The sequence below is a fragment of the Typha angustifolia genome, chromosome 11 (assembly GCF_048772165.1).
Source record: "Typha angustifolia cultivar Huaian chromosome 11, ASM4877216v1, whole genome shotgun sequence".
NCBI lineage: Eukaryota > Viridiplantae > Streptophyta > Magnoliopsida > Poales > Typhaceae > Typha > Typha angustifolia.
Window position 1 is genome coordinate 8415048 of NC_133249.1, and position 19819 is coordinate 8434866.

General features: G+C 35.8%; 1 protein-coding gene across 1 annotated transcript; it reads right to left on the reverse strand.

Annotated features, from left to right (window-relative positions):
• Positions 1-1092: 1092 nt before the first annotated feature.
• Positions 1093-2703, reverse strand: LOC140771200 (senescence-specific cysteine protease SAG12-like). Its single transcript, XM_073112645.1, has 2 exons — positions 2257-2703; positions 1093-1790 (listed from the first exon to the last, which is right to left on the reverse strand). Exons 1-2 carry the CDS (start codon positions 2675-2677, stop codon positions 1201-1203), a joined length of 1011 nt encoding a protein of 336 aa, XP_072968746.1. The 5' UTR covers positions 2678-2703; the 3' UTR covers positions 1093-1200.
• Between the last annotated feature and the right edge of the window lie 17116 nt (positions 2704-19819).

Sequence of the window (19819 nt, forward strand, 5' to 3'; positions counted from 1 at the left end):
CGTCGCATTCACACCGCGTTCACAAACGCGTTCGAACGCGAAAACTGCGTTCACACAGACATAGAGTCGCGTTTACAAGCGCGTTCGAACGCGGGCACTGCGTTCACATAGACAGAGAACCGCATTTAGAAGCGCGTTCGAACGCGGGCACTGCGTTCATATAGACAGAGAGCCGCGTTCACAAGCGCGTTCGAACGCGGGCACTACGTTCACACAGACAGAGAGCCGCGTTCACAAACGCGTTCGAACATGGGTACTGCGTTCACACAGACCGAGAGCAGCGTTCACAAACGCGTTCGAATGCAACCTGAAGAATTCAAGCTGTTGCGTTCGAACGCACCTGGGCCCGTTCGAACGCACCTGAGATTAAGTCAGGTCGTTCGAATGCACTCGGGCCGCGTTTGAACGCACCTATGAAGTTTGTAATTTATTGGATTTTCGTGAGTACGGATAAGACTCAGATTTGGCTCTATCTTGAAGATCATATATAAGGATTGTGAAACCCTAACTCTAGGGTGGTTGAAGAAGATTATTCAAGAAGACTTTTTGGAGACTACATCATTTTTTCAACAAAACAAGGTCCTTCGCATCTACAAATCTTTATCTTTCGTCTTAAGGGCTATCTAGACGAAAGATCAATCTCGAGGGCTACTGAGATTGGACTTCAATCACAAGAAGTAGTGAATCGTGGGTTCTAGCGATCAAGACTGAGAGAACAAAGTCGTTTGGATCGACGAGTTGTTTTGTGAGTCAGTTTTGTAACTGCTACTATCATAGTGATTTGTTTTGATTCGAGTTTGGATCCGTGGTTTTTTTCCCGTTTTGGGTTTTTCCACGTTAAAATCTTGGCGTTCATCTCTGCTTTCGTTCTTAATATTTCTTCGATCTTTTACTTAAGCGAACGAGCGATATTATTGCCTACTGTTTAGATACATACGTGTGTCTGGGATTTTTTCAGTATATCCATAAGTGTTATATCAATTTCAACAAATAAAACAAACAAATCATAATTTCTTTATTCATTTGATATTATAGTGCTTGCAGAGCTATTCCTTTCAAGAACCATTATTGACATATATAATATATTCCAAATCACTCACCCTCGCATAATTTATTTTTCACACTTTCACTCTTCAAGATCACACCAGTTGAACTCGCACACCACATATGGGGATCAAGTATTTGGTACACATATTCTTCTCACAACGTGGGATATGAAGCCAGCATTGCAATTCCACACAACCCTTCAGGTGCAGCTATGTCCTTTTGCATCAAAATGTAGCCATTGTCGCCCCATCTTTTGCCCCAAGTGTTCTTCACTATCCAGTACTTTGTTCGTTTGCTATCTATCCCATAACCAACAACTGTAACTCCATGATTTACTCTAGTCCCACAACTACCTCTGAAGACACCAGAATGGTAGAATTGGAAATCATAACCACCGACATCTATTCCAACTGACACTGGTTGTCTTGCAACAGCTCTCATGAGTGCCGGTTCACTATTGCGAGGCACCTCTTCATAGCGTCTAATGGTCGCTACGTGATTCAGCAATAGGTTCCTCACGTTGCAATTGCTTTGATATCCTTGATATGGATAGTTTGTTTCAGAATCGATACCTCTGTTTAGTATGACGAACTTGAATGCATTGTTCATTAAGCCACCATTACATCCAAAATCAAAGAAGTCGCAATCCAATAGTTCTTTCTCTGACAAAGAGATTAGATTTCCTCTCCTGATTTTAAATATTCCTTCAATCGCTGCTACTGCAGAAAATGCCCAAGAAGATCCTATATATATTTTATAGAAAAGCAACATTTAGCATTAGCACGAGATATAGAATCAAATACTAATTAACCAATAAACTTTCTTCTATGGCATGCATGATTTAATTTACAAGAAGGTCAACAAAGTTAAAACGTGATATATATTATAACAAATATATCTGAGACTACTGTATATATAGTTTTTAACTAAGAGGAGGAAATGCACTGAGTAACTAGTGCACGTACGTTGAAGGAAAAGAATAACAATTAATGATATTTCTCAAATAAAAACGAAGAAAAAGATGAATTGAGGAACATTTCTGAAACAAGAAAGGAACAAAGAATTTGTAATGAGTAAGGATCAGCACATAAGAAACCAGCAGTACATATTAAAAGGGGAAACCAATGCTATATATAAATCAGTTTGCTAGCTCTGAAGTACTGGGGGAAAAAAATAAAAGAAAAGAAATTATTCGGCAACTTGCCTTACCACATGATCCTTGGTCCTTAACTTCTGTCACTGCACCTCTGAGCCTCCAATCTACCCTAGGTGGTGCAGAAAAGTTTGCGTACATAAACGGCGTCGATTGCCTGGAAGCATTTGTGACCTTTAGTCCGCCATGAGTGACCATGAATTCCTCATTGGTTAAGTCCGCAAACTGGTTTACAGTAAGATTGTAGCTCTGTCCAGGTTTATTATTTGAGGACTCTATGTATTCAACGTTCCTCTTAAACACCTGGAAACGACGTTGCTTCTCCTCCGCATTGGTGTAGACTCGCTTATATTGAGCCATCCATTGCTCATGCCTCGCTTTCATGGCTTCGTCATAGCTGCCACCGGAGACTACTGGACCTGCAAATAACGTGCAAATAACAAGGAAAAGAGAAAAGAAATAAAGCCAAGAAGCCATGATCGATGCTCCAACTGTATTAAGAGTAGAAGGATTATTTCTTTTTTGGCGATATTGAACTCGTTAGGATAAGGTGCGTTTATATAGTGCTTGGAGGATAGACTTGATCAATATTTAATTTGCGATATGCATTCTGTCAGCCAATATATAGCCCGGTCTTCTATGTAGCAGGGCAGCAATTTATACGTAAAGATGCTTGCAATGAAATAAATTACTCAGGCTTTGAAATATTAAATACGCTAAAATTTCAATCCCGTTTAATTCCTTCTAATCCATTCCCAAGAAACTCCCTCTTTCAGTTAGATTTACATCCACTCGGTCCACACCTACGTCACCAAGCCTAGCTATATGAAGTAGCACCAGCCACCCGGTCATATATGATTAGAAAACGTTGCCACATAGATCTTAAAAGAATTAGCAAATTAAGCAAAACGCGGTTATTTTCATATATTAAACAACAAATACATACATAATATCACTGTCGTTATATATACTTGCAAAAGCAAGACATCTAATGTCTTCAATGCTGTACGCGCAGTTGTGTACAACAGCATAACGAAAACGTTTACGTGGTACCTTCTTTTGCTTCACGAAAAAAAAATATATATATTCAACTTTGACCATGTAAACTATTGAATAGCGACCTGTGCTTTTCTTTTTTGGGAATATAAACCTTCTAAACTATTTAGAGATCTCTCAAAGTTCTCTTTCATTAGTTTGTCATCACATTTTCCATTTATCAGCTATCATGAAATTTTATACCCTTATTTTTTTAGGGTATAAAGAAAGAGAAATATTATTATATCCTTTATATGCTGTATTCAAGAGGGCATTTTTGTATTTTAACATTTTTTTATTAATGATGGAACAACCGCTACTAAATAACCCCTAATGTTGATAAAATCCACATAGTTTCCACATTAACTATTAGTTAATATTATAACACAATATATAAGAGAAAAATATAACATTTTTAGAAATAATATAAGCAAAAAGAATCCGAAATTACACCTTAGATACATATGCCCACGTAGGGGCTACAATTTATTTAATTTATTTTATAATAATAAGATAAATAAAAGAAGTAAAAGTAATCCATGCCAACTCCTTCACCAAATCGAGATCATCTGCTAACCTAAAAATATTTCAACCAAAAGGTAGCGAGTATAAAGCCCTACAAGTTTTCATCTCTATTGTTTGAAAGCCATAATTATTGGAATCAAATAGAACCGGGTGGTTGGACTAGTGAACCAACGAGCCGACCACTAAATCGGTTTGGTATTATTATTAGGCCGGATAAGCAATAGATTCGGTAAAAACCGATTAACCTGGTGGTTAAACTAGTGACCCACGCAACCTGACTAATTTATGGCAAACTGGTCAACTATTTTTGCAAACTTACATAATTATTTTTAATATTTAATTTTTGTTTTCTATATCATAATGGTATTTTTAGTCCTTAAATTTTGAAAATATTTAATTTCTTGTAGATATACTCTTAAAAAGTTCCTTATTTGCTTGTATGCATATCTAAAGTTTATATTTACATGTATATCTCTTGAAATATAAAAATTTGGAAGCAAATCTTTTTTTTTAAATCTTTATTTTTTGCTTGAACACCGCTTGGAGTAAATTACCATTAAAATTTGAATAATTTAAAATTTAAAAAGATAAAAATATCCTTATTTTTATTTTTCAAGTATTTCTCTTAGTTAGTATTTTTATATTTTGAAAATAACAATAAGAATATCTATAAAAATAACATATATTTTGAGGGATATACATACAATAATACTACATTTCTAGATATCTTTTATTAATTTTAGAATTATTTCAATCTATCTATATATTATTTAAATATTTTTTAAAAAATAAGCAATCCGATGGGGTGAACCACTGATTAAACCAATAACCTAGTAATCCAACCTCAGGCTAGGTCAATATCCATTCCTATCTAATAACTATACTAAAAGTAGTGTAAAAAAGAATGCAACTGATGGGTTCTTTACCAAAAGGTCGGCTACGAAACAATTACTTTAAAATCTGAATTTATAGGAGAAAGTAGTCCGCGCAACCGTGAAAAAATATTCGTCAGATATCCCCTATAGTCAGATATCCCCTATAGTCAGAAAATTACAAAACTAAGTGGATTATAGTCAGAAAATTTCTGATCTACAACTTTCGTATTTACGCCCTTCATAGATTCAAACTGCAACTGGAACGAAAATATGGAATATCATTGATGAAGGTGGTGGTGACGGGTGGAGTGGATGTTAGGGTTATGGATGGGTATAGAGATGAAGATGGATAGTAGATGTGAATAAGGGATATAGACGAAGGGAACGAAGTGGTTGAGATCCCAAAGAAAAGGGGTGGCTCGACAGTCGAGGGAGATTAGAAGTTAGGAGAAACCTTGTCAACAGTAGAGGTGGAAGGATTGTGAAAAAGGAGGAGGCAGAGAGTGTAGAGAGAAGATAGGAGGCAAGAAATCAATAATCCAATAACATAAAGAAGTTGGCTGCCATCCACATATTTATAGAGGCTAGCCAACAAGTCCTAAAATAATAAGTAACCCTAATTTTAGAGGATTCCTGCCGATCGCGTTCGAATGCGCCCAATCGCATTCGAACGCACAAAAGACGTTCTCTGTATGTGCAAACACGATGTAGGCGTTCGAACGCGCATTACGCATTATCTGTATTTGCGAACCTAATGCAGGCGTTCGCAAGGGCATTCGAACTCGACTCTACCTCCATTCGAATGTGATTTATAAAAAATTTATTTTAATAAAAATAAACAATTAATACAATAAGAAAAGATCCTAACTAAATGTATTAGCAACATGTTATATATATGTCATGCATTATCACAATAATGCATCCATAAAATATGCTCATATCGACAACTCACGATAATGCATCCAAAAAACATTCTCCGTACTCCAATGCCCTAGTTCTTAAGTAACCACTTGAATATGATTTATCTAATTAACTACTCTTGCGAAAAGATTGCCTCTAGTTAGCACTCAAGTGACGAATCAATCTTCTAAAGTGTGTGTGTGTGTCAATGTGTTTGATGTCGATGAACATTTTAGTTCCTTCTAGTGCTACTAAAACATCCTTAGCTATAGCCAAATCAATTGGAGAATTGTAAAAGTCTCATCACTCAAAGATGGAATATAAACTCTATGTGGAAGCTAGAGAACTCATCTAAGATGAGAGTAGAATTTCTTGTGTCTTCTTTTTTAATTGGTAATCTAATCTCTAGTTTTCATCTCTTTAAATAGAGGTTAAGAATATCCTTGATTCATTGGAGGACAAGCCGCGAAAGGAATCCTCAAATACTTTTTTTAATTAGAACTTTTATTTACTATCCTGCATATGCCATCTCAGTGCTATTTAATTTTCTTACTTTGACTTTTAATTTTAGTTTGATTTGGGATTTAACCTTCCATATCTCTAAACCTAATCAATTTAGGAATTTTATCTCTTTAAACTATTATATTTTGTATCTCTACAATAATTATTATATTTAGCAACAAATTTTTAGTAGCAAATTAAAATATTTACTAGTGTAAAAATTATACAATAGCAAATTTTAAGTTTGTAGCTCTTTTTTACTCTACTACTATATTTACACATAATAGTCTTCATAAGTAAATAAAATAGGGACGTATAAGGAAATATTGCTATTACATTTATTTTAGTAACAAATTTTTATATTTTTTAGTAATAATTTACAAATGTTATTATTTGTTCTTATATTGCAGCAATTATATATTTTTAGTGATGATTTATAAATGTCACTATTTGTTCTTACATAATAGCAATTATATTTGATATATATACTCTTTTAAATTATTTAATTATACATCATTTAATTAAAAAAAATGTAAATTTATGAAAAATGGTGAGAATATTAACCCACCAAAACTAAAACAGCGCATGAAATCCTCATTGATTGTTTCTACTCTTTTCTTAGCGTTGATATATATACTCATTTAATTTAATTAAATGCAACCTTTAAGTAGTGGAGTGAGTGTACATTTATAAATATTTGGTTAGAATATTAACCCACTAAAATCAAATAAGGTCATACCTATTAAATATCTCATTTCCTATTCCTATATATGTGCCCTTTTTAAGTTATTTAAGTATACACCCTTTAAGTAAGAGACAATGCATTTTTACGAAAATAAAATAAAATTTGGATGAGAATATCAACCAATCAAAGTCCAATTTATCTACTTAAATCTTATTCGGTGATCAAATCCTTTATTTGATAAAAATATTTTTTAAGTTTTTAGATAAACATTCTTTAACTAGAAAAAGGGAGTGCACTTTAATATAAAGTGCCCTGTGTGCGCCCCAAACAAAAAAGCCTACATGCCTTTATCGTTCCCAAATCTCACAGAGCCTTTTCATTACCAGTGTGCGTCCCTATTGCCTTCTTCCATAGCCAGCGTCTCCCTCTCTCGTCATCGCCACCTCTCCCTGTCGTTGTTGCTTCGTCCTTTCACCACCTCCTCCTCCCGTCGTTGCCTTTTGTTAGGTTTTTATTTGTTGGCAATTGTGTACAAAATATTCTAAATGTATTTTTTACATGTATATGAGCTTTACACAAGTCTAGAATATCTCTGGTCTAAAGAATTGTAAGGTTATTGGAGAAAAGCTGTTGAGTTCACACCGCGTTCACAAACGCGTTCGAACGCGGTGCGTTCACAAACGAGTTTGAACGCGAAATCTGCATTCACACAGACAGAGAGCCACGTTCACAAACGCGTTCGAACGTGGGCACTGCGTTCACACAGATAGAGAGCTGCGTTCACAAACGAGTTCAAACACGGTGCGTTCACAAACGAGTTCGAACGCGAAATCTGCGTTCACACAGACAGAGAGCCGCGTTCACAAACGCGTTCGAACGCGGGCACTGCGTTCACACAGACAGAGAGCCGTGTTCACAAACGCATTCGAACGCAACCTGAAGAATTCAAGCTGTCGCGTTCGAACGCACTCGAGCCCGTTCGAACGCACCAACAAAGTTTAAAAATATTGGACTTTCATGAGTACGGATAAGATTCAGATTTGGCTCTATCTTGAAGATCATAAGTACGGATAAGATTCAGATTTGGCTCTATCTTGAAGATCATGAGTACGGATAAGATTCGGATTTGGCTCTATCTTGAAGAACATGAGTACGGATAAGACTCGGAGTTGGCTCTATCTTGAAGATCATGAGTACGGATAAGACTCGGATTTGGCTCTATCTTGAATATCATATATAAGGATTATGAAACCCTAACTCTAGGGTGGTGGAAGAAATATTATTGAAGGAGACTTCTTGAAGCTACATCGGTTCTTCTACCAACAAGGTTCCACTCATCTACAATAATTTAATCTTTCGTCTTAAGGGTGATCTAGACGAAAGATCAATCTCGAAGGCTACTGAGATTGGACTTCAATCACAAGAAGCAGTGAATCGTGAGTTCTAGCGATCAAGACTGAGAGAAACAAAGTCGTTTGGATCGACGGGGTGTTTTGTGAGTTAGTCTTGTAACTGCTACTATTATAGTGATTGGTTTTGATCCGAGTTTGGATCCGTGGTTTTTTTCCCGTTTTGGGTTTTTCCACGTTAAAATCTTGGCGTTCATCTCTACTTTCGTTTTTAATATTTCTTCCGACTTTTATTTAAGCGAACGAAAAATATCATTGCCTAGAGATTAGATACATACGTGTGTCTAGGGATTTATTTTTTTTTCAATTGGTATCAGAGCAGGTTCTCTCACTCTTTGAGAGAGATCAGATAGGCATGGATTTTCATAGAGATGGACAATCATCTATTAGACCTCCTATTCTAAATGGATCAAATTATGGATATTGGAAAGCTAGGATGAGAGCTTATTTGAAATCTATAGATGAGAGAGTTTGGATGGCCATTATGAACGGTTGGAGTCCTCCAATGTACATGGTGAATGATGAGTTAGTTGAGAAACCGATTGAGTCATGGGATAAAACAGATTATGAAAAAGTTGGCTGGAATAGCAAAGCAATAAATACAATTTTTAGTTGTGTTTCCTCGGAAGAATTTAGAAGAATATCTACTTGTGAAATAGCAAAACAAGCCTGGATGATTTTAGAAACAACTCATGAAGGAACCATGGCTGTAAAACTTTCGAAACTTCAGAGGTTGACTACTAGTTTTGAAACCCTACGTATGGAGGAGAATGAGACATTTGATGAGTTCTATGCAAAGCTGAGTGATATAGTCAACTCTAGTTTCAACTTAGGAGAGAAACTTCCTGAAAACAGATGTTTTCAGGAAAGGTTTCAGGCAAAAGTTACAGCTATTGAGGAAAGTAAGGATATCGATTCAATGAAAGTTGAACAATTGGTAGGAAATCTACAAACATTTGAGTCCAGTCTTTCAAAACCGAGGAAATCCAAAGGGATGGCCCTATCTACAGTTGAACAAAATTTAGAGGAATCGGATGATGAAGGTGATTTAGATGTTGAGATGTTGACTATGTTTGTCAAAAAGTTCAATAAATTCTTTCGGAAGCCAAACAAGTTAAATGCTGAAAAACTTGAGAAAAGCAAAGCCTTTGTAAAAAGGAAGAATACTATGAGTTCAAATACAGGTGGTACCAACAACAATGTCAAACAGAAAAATAAGAATTTTGAGAATAAAGTTCAATGTTTTGAATGTTCTGGTTTTGGACACATCGCACAAGAATGTCCTAATCGTCTTAAGAGGAAGGGCAAAGTTATGAAAGTTACTTGGGATGACTCGGATGAATATATTGATGATTCTGAAAAGGACGAAGAAAACTTTGTAGCTTTTACCTCTTCTCTATTTTATACTGACTCTATTATTGATACTGATAGTACAGATGATCAGGATATGTTACCTGTTGAGGAAGATGAATCTGAAATCCAAAAGGCATATAATGACTTATACCTAGAGTCGTTTAAACTCAAGAAAAGCAATCTTAGACTACTTCAACGACTCAAGGAAATTGAACCAGAAAGAATTCAATTTGAGGAGAAGTACAAATTGGAGCTTGAACGTGTCAAAGACCTTTGTGAACAACTTGACAATGCAAAAAATAAAATGAAGGCTGATGAAATTGAACTAGAGCGATTGCATAAGGAAGTTACATTTCTGAAAGGGAAGAACAAACTTGACGAAATTCTAAAAGCTCAGATCTCTACAAAAGACAGGTATGGTGTTGGATACACTGGTAATTCAAATAATGATAAAACTGTATTTGTTTCTGCAGGTATACAAAAGGAAGAATACCTGAAGCCATCAACCGCATTTACAAAGCAATCGTGGATGAACCCTTCTAAACAGAACTTGAATATACAAACTGGTGAATCTTCGACGGTACCAGAGGTAAACTCTAATCACTCTCCTCGACATAAGGTGAGTAGAAAAAGGTTTGTTCCGACATGCTATCATTGCGGCATTCTAGGGCATATTCGACCACATTGCAAATTTTTACAAAAACCTAGAAGTGCTTTTATTTATGGGATGAAAACAAAGGCCATATGGATCAAGAAATCTGATTTGAAATGTTATGTTGTGCATACTGCCTTGAAAGCCTTAAATTCTGAATTGTGGTATTTAGATAGTAGCTGTTCAAGACATATGTCGGGTGACAAGTCTTTATTTTCTAATCTCGAAAAACATGAAGGGGGAGTTGTGACATTCGGAGATGGTAACTCATCCAAGGTAATAGGTAAAGGAAAGGTAAGTACTCCAGGGATTCCTAGTCTCGAAAATGTTCTTTATGTTAATGGCTTGAAAGCAAATTTATTAAGCATCATTCAATTTTGTGATGAAGGCTATGAGGTAGAATTCTCTAAAAATGATTGTACTATTCTAGATCATGATGGTAATGTTATATGTTTTGGATCTAGAACATCTAATAATTGCTATATTGTTAGAACTTCACATAATCTGAAATGTAACAAGACAAAACAATAGCAATAGAACATGTTGAGATGGAGAAACAGTTGGGTGATTTGTTACAAAACCTTTTGATTTACAGAGATTTCAGTATCTTCGCACTTATTTAGGGATTTGTGCTTTGGATTGATTTGTGTTTTAGTTTGCGAGTTTCTTATTATTTTGTTTCATTTTTTTTAGGTTTTATTTTATTCTGAAATTTTCTTTGGTTTCAGTTTTAGATTTGTCGAGAGTTTTTGTTATAAAAAAAAAATTGATGCACTCCTAGATTCAATAATATACTCTTGACATAAAAATATGACTTTTCTCTTGATTATGAGTTATTATAGTCAATCTTGTCATCTTGTAGTATATTGTATCAATTTTGATTTTGTCACTCCCTCGACTTCTATAATAATAAATTTTTAATGCCTCATAACGTATATATTCTTGTGTGAGCATGATATCATGAATATTTTTTTAAATAGCTCACTATTAACTTTGATTTGCACAATTTGACCTCATACTTAGTTATCAAATATATTTTTATAAAAGATCAATGAAAAGGGCTACAATGAGTTAGTGTGAAAGCCGTCTTATTTCGAGTCCAGTTTGACTCAGTACATTATATGCAAATTCAAAAAAAAATGATAGATGTGAATTTCTTCTTGCACTTTATTTGATTTGTACTGCAAGAAAAGGGCTACCTACTCATGTGTGAAAGCCATCATTGCACCTATTTTTTTTTTTTAAAAAAAATACAGGAAAAATTCCTGTTATGTTATGGAGAATAAGTCGAAAAGTGCAAAATTTCAATACTAAGTCGGTTTGACTACTGTGTTGCATCATTGTTTATATAGGAAAGTTTATTTAAGAAGATTGGCTCATGTTATCTATGCTCATCTTGCATATCCGTATCGTTATGATCAATCAAGATTAATTTAATTTTGAGTGATGCATTAGAATTGATTATAATATGCTTTTGATGACTTGATTGATCTGTGTATGATTTATTTCATTTTATTGTCATATTCTATGTCTTGAATGTATTTTGAATTTCTAGAAGTGCATCTCCAAAGTCTATTGATCTTGATTGATTTCGTGTAGTTTCAAGTTTTGATCATGTTAAAGTTAATATCTTGATGTTTTTTGTGCGATTGAACGTGATAACTTGCATTTTTAAGTGGAAGATGGATTTCACTTAGGGTCTTCATGGTTTCTAGAATTTTTGGATTTTTTTTGTATTCTTTGGGCATATGTTGAATCTTGCGACTTTTTTCCTTCTCTAGAATGCCTAAAAAAGCTACAGTTACCAAGAAACCAAGGCCGCCTTCTTCACCTACCTCGACTCTGTGTTGACGATTCTTCATCATCAGTTTCCTCCGAGTTCCTAGTCTTTGGCATTTGTGTCAAAAAGAGGGAGAGTGTCTTAGTGTCTAAGTTAGTGTCTAGGTGTCTAGGTGTGTAGGGGGAGTATGAGCATAGGGGGAGTTTATGAGAGTCTTAAGTACTTTTGAACTTTGCTTGAAGTAACTGTGAACTGCTTAAGTACTTTTGAATTTATGCTACATTGATAACTTGTGTTTAGATTGTTTATTCATTTCAAGTTATTTTCACTTGATCTTGGATTGGTATATGTTTATTTGCAGGGCTTGATGTGCAAAATAATCTAGACTTGTTGATTGCTCAATTTGAAGTCTTTGTAATATCTTGTAACCTAGGTGTTTTGTCATAAATTGCCAAAGGGGGAGATTGTTAGGTTTTTATTTGTTGGCAATTGTGTACAAAATATTCTAAGTGTATTTTTTACATGTATATGAGCTTTACATAAGTCTAGAATATCTCTGGTCTAAAGAATTGTAAGGTTATTGGAGAAAAGCTGTTGAGTTCACACCGCGTTCACAAACGCGTTCGAACGCGGTGCGTTCACAAACGAGTTCGAACGCGAAATCTGCGTTCACACAGACAGAGAGCCGCGTTCACAAACGCGTTCGAACGCGGGCACTGCGTTCACACAGACAGAGAGCTGCGTTCACAAACGAGTTCGAACGCGATGCGTTCACAAACGAGTTCGAACGCGGTGCGTTCACAAACGAGTTCGAACGTGAAATCTGCGTTCACACAGACAGAGAGCTGCGTTCACAAACGCGTTCGAACGCGGGCACTGCGTTCACACAGACAGAGAGTCGTGTTCACAAACGCATTCGAACGCAACTTGAAGAATTCAAGCTGTCGCGTTCGAACGCACTCGAGCCCGTTCGAACGCACCAACAAAGTTTAAAATTATTGGACTTTCATGAGTACGGATAAGATTCAGATTTGGCTCTATCTTGAAGATCATAAGTACGGATAAGATTCAGATTTGGCTCTATCTTGAAGATCATGAGTACGGATAAGATTCGGATTTGGCTCTATTTTGAAGAACATGAGTACGAATAAGACTCGGAGTTGGCTCTATCTTGAAGATCATGAGTACGGATAAGACTCGGATTTGGCTCTATCTTGAATATCATATATAAGGATTATGAAACCCTAACTCTAGGGTGGTGGAAGAAATATTATTGAAGGAGACTTCTTGAAGCTACATCGGTTCTTCTACCAACAAGGTTCCACTCATCTACAATAATTTAATCTTTCGTCTTAAGGGTGATCTAGACGAAAGATCAATCTCGAGGGCTACTGAGATTGGACTTCAATCACAAGAAGCAGTGAATCGTAAGTTCTAGCGATCAAGACTGAGAGAAACAAAGTCGTTTGGATCGACGGGGTGTTTTGTGAGTTAGTCTTGTAACTGTTACTATTATAGTGATTGGTTTTGATCCGAGTTTAGATCCGTGGTTTTTTTCCCGTATTGGGTTTTTCCACGTTAAAATCTTGGCGTTCATCTCTACTTTCATTTTTAATATTTCTTCCGACTTTTACTTAAGCGAACGAGAAATATCATTGCCTAGAGATTAGATACATACGTGTGTCTAGGGATTTATTTTTTTTTCACCTTTCTTCATCATCTTTGCTTCCTCTTTTCATCATCGTCGTTATCGCCGTTTGGTACCGCTCATCCCCCAGCGCAACTACGTTGTTTATAGTCTTCTTCTATAAATTAGTGGGACCTTACGGTGTTATTAATTTTCTAGAACTCTACCATAAAACTTACAATGTAACAACCTATTCTCACTCTAATAATTGTTTGTCCACTTATTCAATGTCTACATGTTTGTGTTTTGTTAAGGAATTTGAAAACCCATACTGGCAATTTCTTCTATGTAGTATATCCACCCGTAATGTACCATTTTAACCATATTAATTTTAATTTTTGTTTAGACAAGAAGAACAAACTCTAATTTATATGTTTCATCTACTTCCATTGCTTATATTGAAAAGACTAAATATTTACTACGCGAAAAATACTACTAATGAGACCATTTACGAATTAAAAGATTAGAATGAAACACTCACAAACAACACAAATTAAATATGAAAAAAAAACTATTTTAATACAATGGTGAAAAAAGATGACGTAAAACCAAGCAATATGGATTTAGTAATTACAAGAGCACCTATAAATCGATTGCTATTACCCGTAATTGTCACAATAGTACATTTCTAGTCTCCCTTCAATATATTGTTTCTTGTGCTTGGTCTTCAACCTTGTTGACCCTAAAGATCGTTGCTTAGACTTAACGATCTTTGAGGCAATCGCAAGTATCTTCTTCATTCGTGGACTAAATGAGCATGACATGACTCCAATATCTTCAAATTTCTAGCATCTCTCTCTTCTCCTAGTGTACCTCAATGTAATCATTAGAAGTGCTCCTACCTTTCCAAGTTGCCCTTTTATATCGCTAGAAATATAGCCTCTAGAAAAACTTAATTTGAACCAATAAGAGTAAACTTAAGAAAATTGTTTGAATGGGTTGTAGTTCCACATTATAGTCCAAAAACTCATTCGAATGGATTTCCAATGTTTGAACACTTTAGCCATCTATTTAAATGCCTTTTATACGTAGGCCACATTGAACTCTCCGGTAAATCTTGTTCAAACTTCTATCCCGTGTTGGACACAATGGGCTTTACGAAAAGTCTCATCTAAATGCTTATCCCATGTTGGACATGGTGGGATTTCTAGAAAATCTCGTTTGAACATCTTTCCCACATTAGATTGCTAATACATTTAGTTAAGATCTTTTCTTATTGTATTAGTTATTTATTTTTATTAAAATAAAATTCTTGTAAGTCGCGTTCGAACGTAGGTGGGGTCGCATTCAAACGCCCTTGCAAACGCCTTGCATCGCGATCGCACATACAGAGAACGTCTTTTCTACATTCGAACGTGATCGAGCGCGTTTAAACGTGATCGACGGAAATTTTCTAGAATTAGGGTTACTTATTGTTTTAGGACTTATTAGCTAGCCTCTATAAATATATGGATGGCAGCTAAATTCATTATATTATTAGATTATTGATTTCTTGCCTCCTATCTTCTCTCTAGACTCTCTTCCTCCCCCCTCTTCACCATCCTTCTACCTCTACCATTAGTAAGGTTTCTCCTAACTTCTAATCTCCCTCGTCTATCAAGCCACCCCTCTTCTTTGGGATCTCAACCACTTCGTTCTCTTCATCCATATCCCTGATACGATTCAGACTTCACCGATATCGTCTCGAGTATGGATACACTTTATGAGCGTCTTTATTTCTTGCTTTAATGTTTAATTTCCAAGAAAATAAGTTTTCTGTAAGTCCCGTTCGAACGTGGGTGGAGTGCATTCGAACGCGATTGTGAACGTGGTTGTGAGAGTGTGCATTATGCGTTCTAACACCGCGTTCGAATGCACTGTGAACGCCTGCATCGTGTTTGCAAATCCAGAGAAGTAGGAAACAGGCGCGTTCGAACGCGGTCGACGAAATTGTATTATTTAAGGTTAATTTTGAATTATTTGGTTAGCCTCTAAAGGGATGTGGATGGCAACTAGAGAGTCATTATTGAAGAATTGAGTTTTGTCTTGCCTCCTTCGTCTTCTTCGCTCTCGTTCTCTCAATCCCCGGCGACACCACTTCTAACCTCCTTCGACCGGCTAATCACCCTAGACCCTTAGGGGCCGGGCCCTCTCCTCCCCTTCTTCCAGTCTATCCAACAGTTGCCCTAACCCTTCCATCAACCATAACCCTTCCACCACCACTTTTCACCAATGCCACCTCACTAACGCCGGTCCGCCTCCAACCACCATCATCTAGGATCTCGTGCCTCCATCCATGGATCCTGATCAGACCACTTTAACGTTTGTCCACTTATCGGACGATATCTCGAGATCCCCACATCCAATTCGCATGAAACTTGAGTCCAGATCAGATAATTGGAAGGGATCGAACCTTAGCCTAAGGGGAGATCGTATCAATCCCTTAATCATATCCACCATCCACCTTCACCTCCATACCCATCCATAATCCTAACATCCACTCCACCAGTCATCACTACTATCACCCGCATTATTTAGTATTTTTGTCTCAGTTGTAGTTCTAATCTACAAAGGGAATAAATATAAAAGTTGTAGATTAGGAAGTTATGAATCTAATACACTTAGTTTTGTAATTTTCTGACTATAAGAGAATATTTGATGAATATTTTCCTACGGTTGCGCAGATTATTTTCTGCAATAAATACAGATCTTAAAGGAATTGTTCCGTAGCCGACCTTTTGGTTCAAAAACCCATCAATTTGATATCAGAGCTTATCAGTGGCCTCTTGCTATTTACTGATACATATCATCAAGTCGTGCATATCACGTCAAATTGAAAAGCCTTCCATAAAACCGTTTTGAACGAATTTTCAACACTTATGGAAATCAAACTTCGTAGGAAGAATCCTTTCGAACAAATGATCGTGTTCAAATAGGAGAAAACTTCTTTTAGATCCAAGCTATGCTTTTCATCTTTACAATAAAATCTAGAGTTAATTATGTCTACACCGCCTCAAATATACTCGCTTTTCATGAGGACCCCCTAAGTTTTTTTGGTTACAATGTCCCCCCTCTAAACTTTAGGGCAAATGAAACTGCTAACGACTGAGGCGAAAAATGCCAAATAACAATTATACCCCTAATAAGTTAAATAGCTCATCAATTTAGCCAACAAAATAAACAAAATATAAAATTACTTAAATACCCTTAGTGAACCTATAGTTTTTTAAGCCCCACTCTCCTCCTTCAGCAAACCCAACCATCCTATCATCGAGAACTATGCCTCCCTCTCCTCCTTCCTCCTCTTAACTTGAACCACTCCACCATTGGCGTGGACGAGGAGGCGGCGGTCCTCGGTGACGTTGCGCCACATGCCATAGACGTCCTGGAGGCAGTGACCGATCTCAAGGAGAGAATCCACGTTCCTAAGCCCGCGGAGAGCGTCCAGGTGCTCGACCCCAACGACGCAAACACAGAGGGCAGTGATGGCCCTAGGCGATGTTGCGCCACATGCCATAACCATCACCTCAAGCTATAGCCATCCTAGATGCAATGGCCAAGCTCGTGGAGGACGTCCACATGCCAAACCACGGCGGCATGGATGCAGCCATCCTATAGGCCGAGACTGAGTGGTTTGATCACTTTCCTGTTTGGAGTCACGTCGTATGATTCTTATGTTGTCTAATTTGGAGTTTGAAGCCATATACTTGTAGCATTTAATAAATGAGACAAATTGGATTGTCTAGTATCAAAGAAATCCTTTCATCTCTATTCCTGAATCTAATACTGTTCCTTTTTTTTTCCAATGAAGTATCAATCAAAAGGCATCTATGGCTGCATTCTCTTTGGTGACCTTCATATTAGTGGTTAATGGCTGAATAAGGGATGTTGATGAGATTAATAGTTGTAATATTGGTGTTAGACCTTTAGGCTCAAGTATGTCCTCATATTATTATTGTCTGCAAGTGAGCAATGTGTGTTTGTTGCTATTTGAACTATTGTCCTGTGTCTATTTGGATGCTATAGACATTATTTGAATAAAACTGATCACAGTTCTATAAAACATTTGAAAGCTTAGAGACTAGTGGGTTTTAAACCACATATAAATTCAGTTGTCCAGATACTATATATCTTGTTTTCTCCAAGTTAATCCGTAGCGGCGTGGACACAAAGGGCATGCCGCCAATGAATAGAGCCCCTCTTGCTTATGCACCATCGTCGTCATAGGCAGTAGTGTCGTCAGGGAGGGAGAGAATGGAGAGGGAAGAAATGAGGGAGAGAATGGGAGAATGAAGATGAGGGGAGGAGAAATTAGTATGGGTGGAAAGGTATATTGGTCTATTATTTTTAGACTAAAATGAAATTATGATGTGATCCAGATCAAATATGATCACATTATAAAGATATTGAGCATGATAGATTGAGTCTAGTTATCTTATTTATTCTGCTTATGTAGTTTAGTTAGAGTCTAAATATGTTAGAGTTTATTTAATTAACTAAGTTTAGTTCAGTTAACTTCGGTGTAGTTTCAAGAAAATATTCTATAGATTTAGTAGTTGTCCGAATATTATGAAACCACTTGGAGAAGATCGACGATATTATGATCTACAACTTTTGTATTTAGGTTTCTCCAGATTTAGACTCTATCTATGACAAAACGAAGAAACATTTCAAAAAGAATAATGAATGTTGATTTAGCTAAGTTATGTTTATTTCTAGGCTATATTTATCTTTAATATAAGCTCTTAAAGTAAATTCTAGTTTGAGTCAATTTAGGACTAGTCTCTATAAATATGTGAAGTGCAGCTCTAATTTAGGGCATGAATGCCTTGAATGAATATTAAGTGAAGTTAAGTTAAGTTTCTTTACCTTGCATTACTTTCAATTGCAGCCTTCTATTTTTTCTAGAAGTAGATCTAAGTTAGAAACTATATCTCTACCTTCAAACCTTAGCCACCATCTACCTCCATGAGTCACCCACTCATATAATTAATTTGTCACAAATTAGCCAATTATAAGTGCTAACAAAACTCCCTCTTTGACAATTTCATGACAAAACCAAAAACTCCATTAAGTATATTGATTTTAGGGTTACAAATATACTATTAGTCTAAGGCACACACTTTGATGGTAAACTATGCAAACACTTAAACTACTATACCAAATGCATATAAGTGTGGAAGATTTGATAATAACAGAATAAGTGTCAAAACTTAGACAAAACCTGAATAATAGCAATACACCATGAACTAGATAGTTAGCTAACATGTTGTATATAATCATTCATAAGAATACATAAATATATTCATAAACACTTAACTAACAATGTCAAGCATAACATAGTCATTACACACCAAAATTCATCGCACACTAAAAACACCAAAAAGGTCTTCACAAAGACCACACTCCTCCTTTTGTATGGAATTGACAAAGAAGACAACCTAAGCTAGAGGGAAACGTTACTAAAACAGGGCCAATAAGTCATTTATCATAATCCCTTGACAAGCTTGCTCATCAATCTGCCTCGTTTGCTCGACAGAGATTTGTTGAAGAGAAGAGGAGAGTATAGCCAAAAACTCTCAATGATAGAAAGCCGAGAGGAGATATTCGAACTCTAAGGTGTAGAGGCAGGACCAACTGGGAGGAGCTATCTTTTTACACTACTACTACCTTTAGACATAATAGCATTCATAAGTAAATAAAAGAAAGACATATAAAGAAATGTTGCTATTATATTTGTTTTACTAACAAACTTTTATATTTTTAGTGATGATTTATGCGCGCTATTATTTATTTTTGTACAACAATAATTATATATTTATAGTGATAATTTACAAATGCCACTATTTGTTCTTATATAATAGCAATTATATTTGATATATATACTCTTTTAATTTATTAATTTATACATATTTTAATTAAAAGAGGAAGTGTAAATTTATAAAAATTGGATGAGAATAATATTAACAAGTCAAAACTAAAACAGCACATAAAATACTCATTGGTTGTTCCTATTCTTCTTCTCTTAAATTTGATATATATACTCATTTAATTTATTTAAATGCAACCTTTTAAGTAGCAAAAGAGTGTAGGTTTATAAACATTGGGTGAGAATATTTACCTACTAAAATCAAATCAGGTCATACCCATGAAATATCTCCTTCCCTAATCCGCTATTGTATTCGATATGCATACCCTTTTGAGGTATTTAAGTATAAACTATTTGAGTAAGAGAGGA

Bases quoted from the DNA above. Each gene is read 5' to 3' on its own strand.
- LOC140771200 (XM_073112645.1), bottom strand. From the start codon at position 2,677: ATGGCTTCTTGGCTTTATTTCTTTTCTCTTTTCCTTGTTATTTGCACG. The intron at 1,791-2,256 runs GTAAGGCAAGTT...AAATATATATAG, and splicing joins TAAGGACCAAGGATCATGTG to GATCTTCTTGGGCATTTTCT.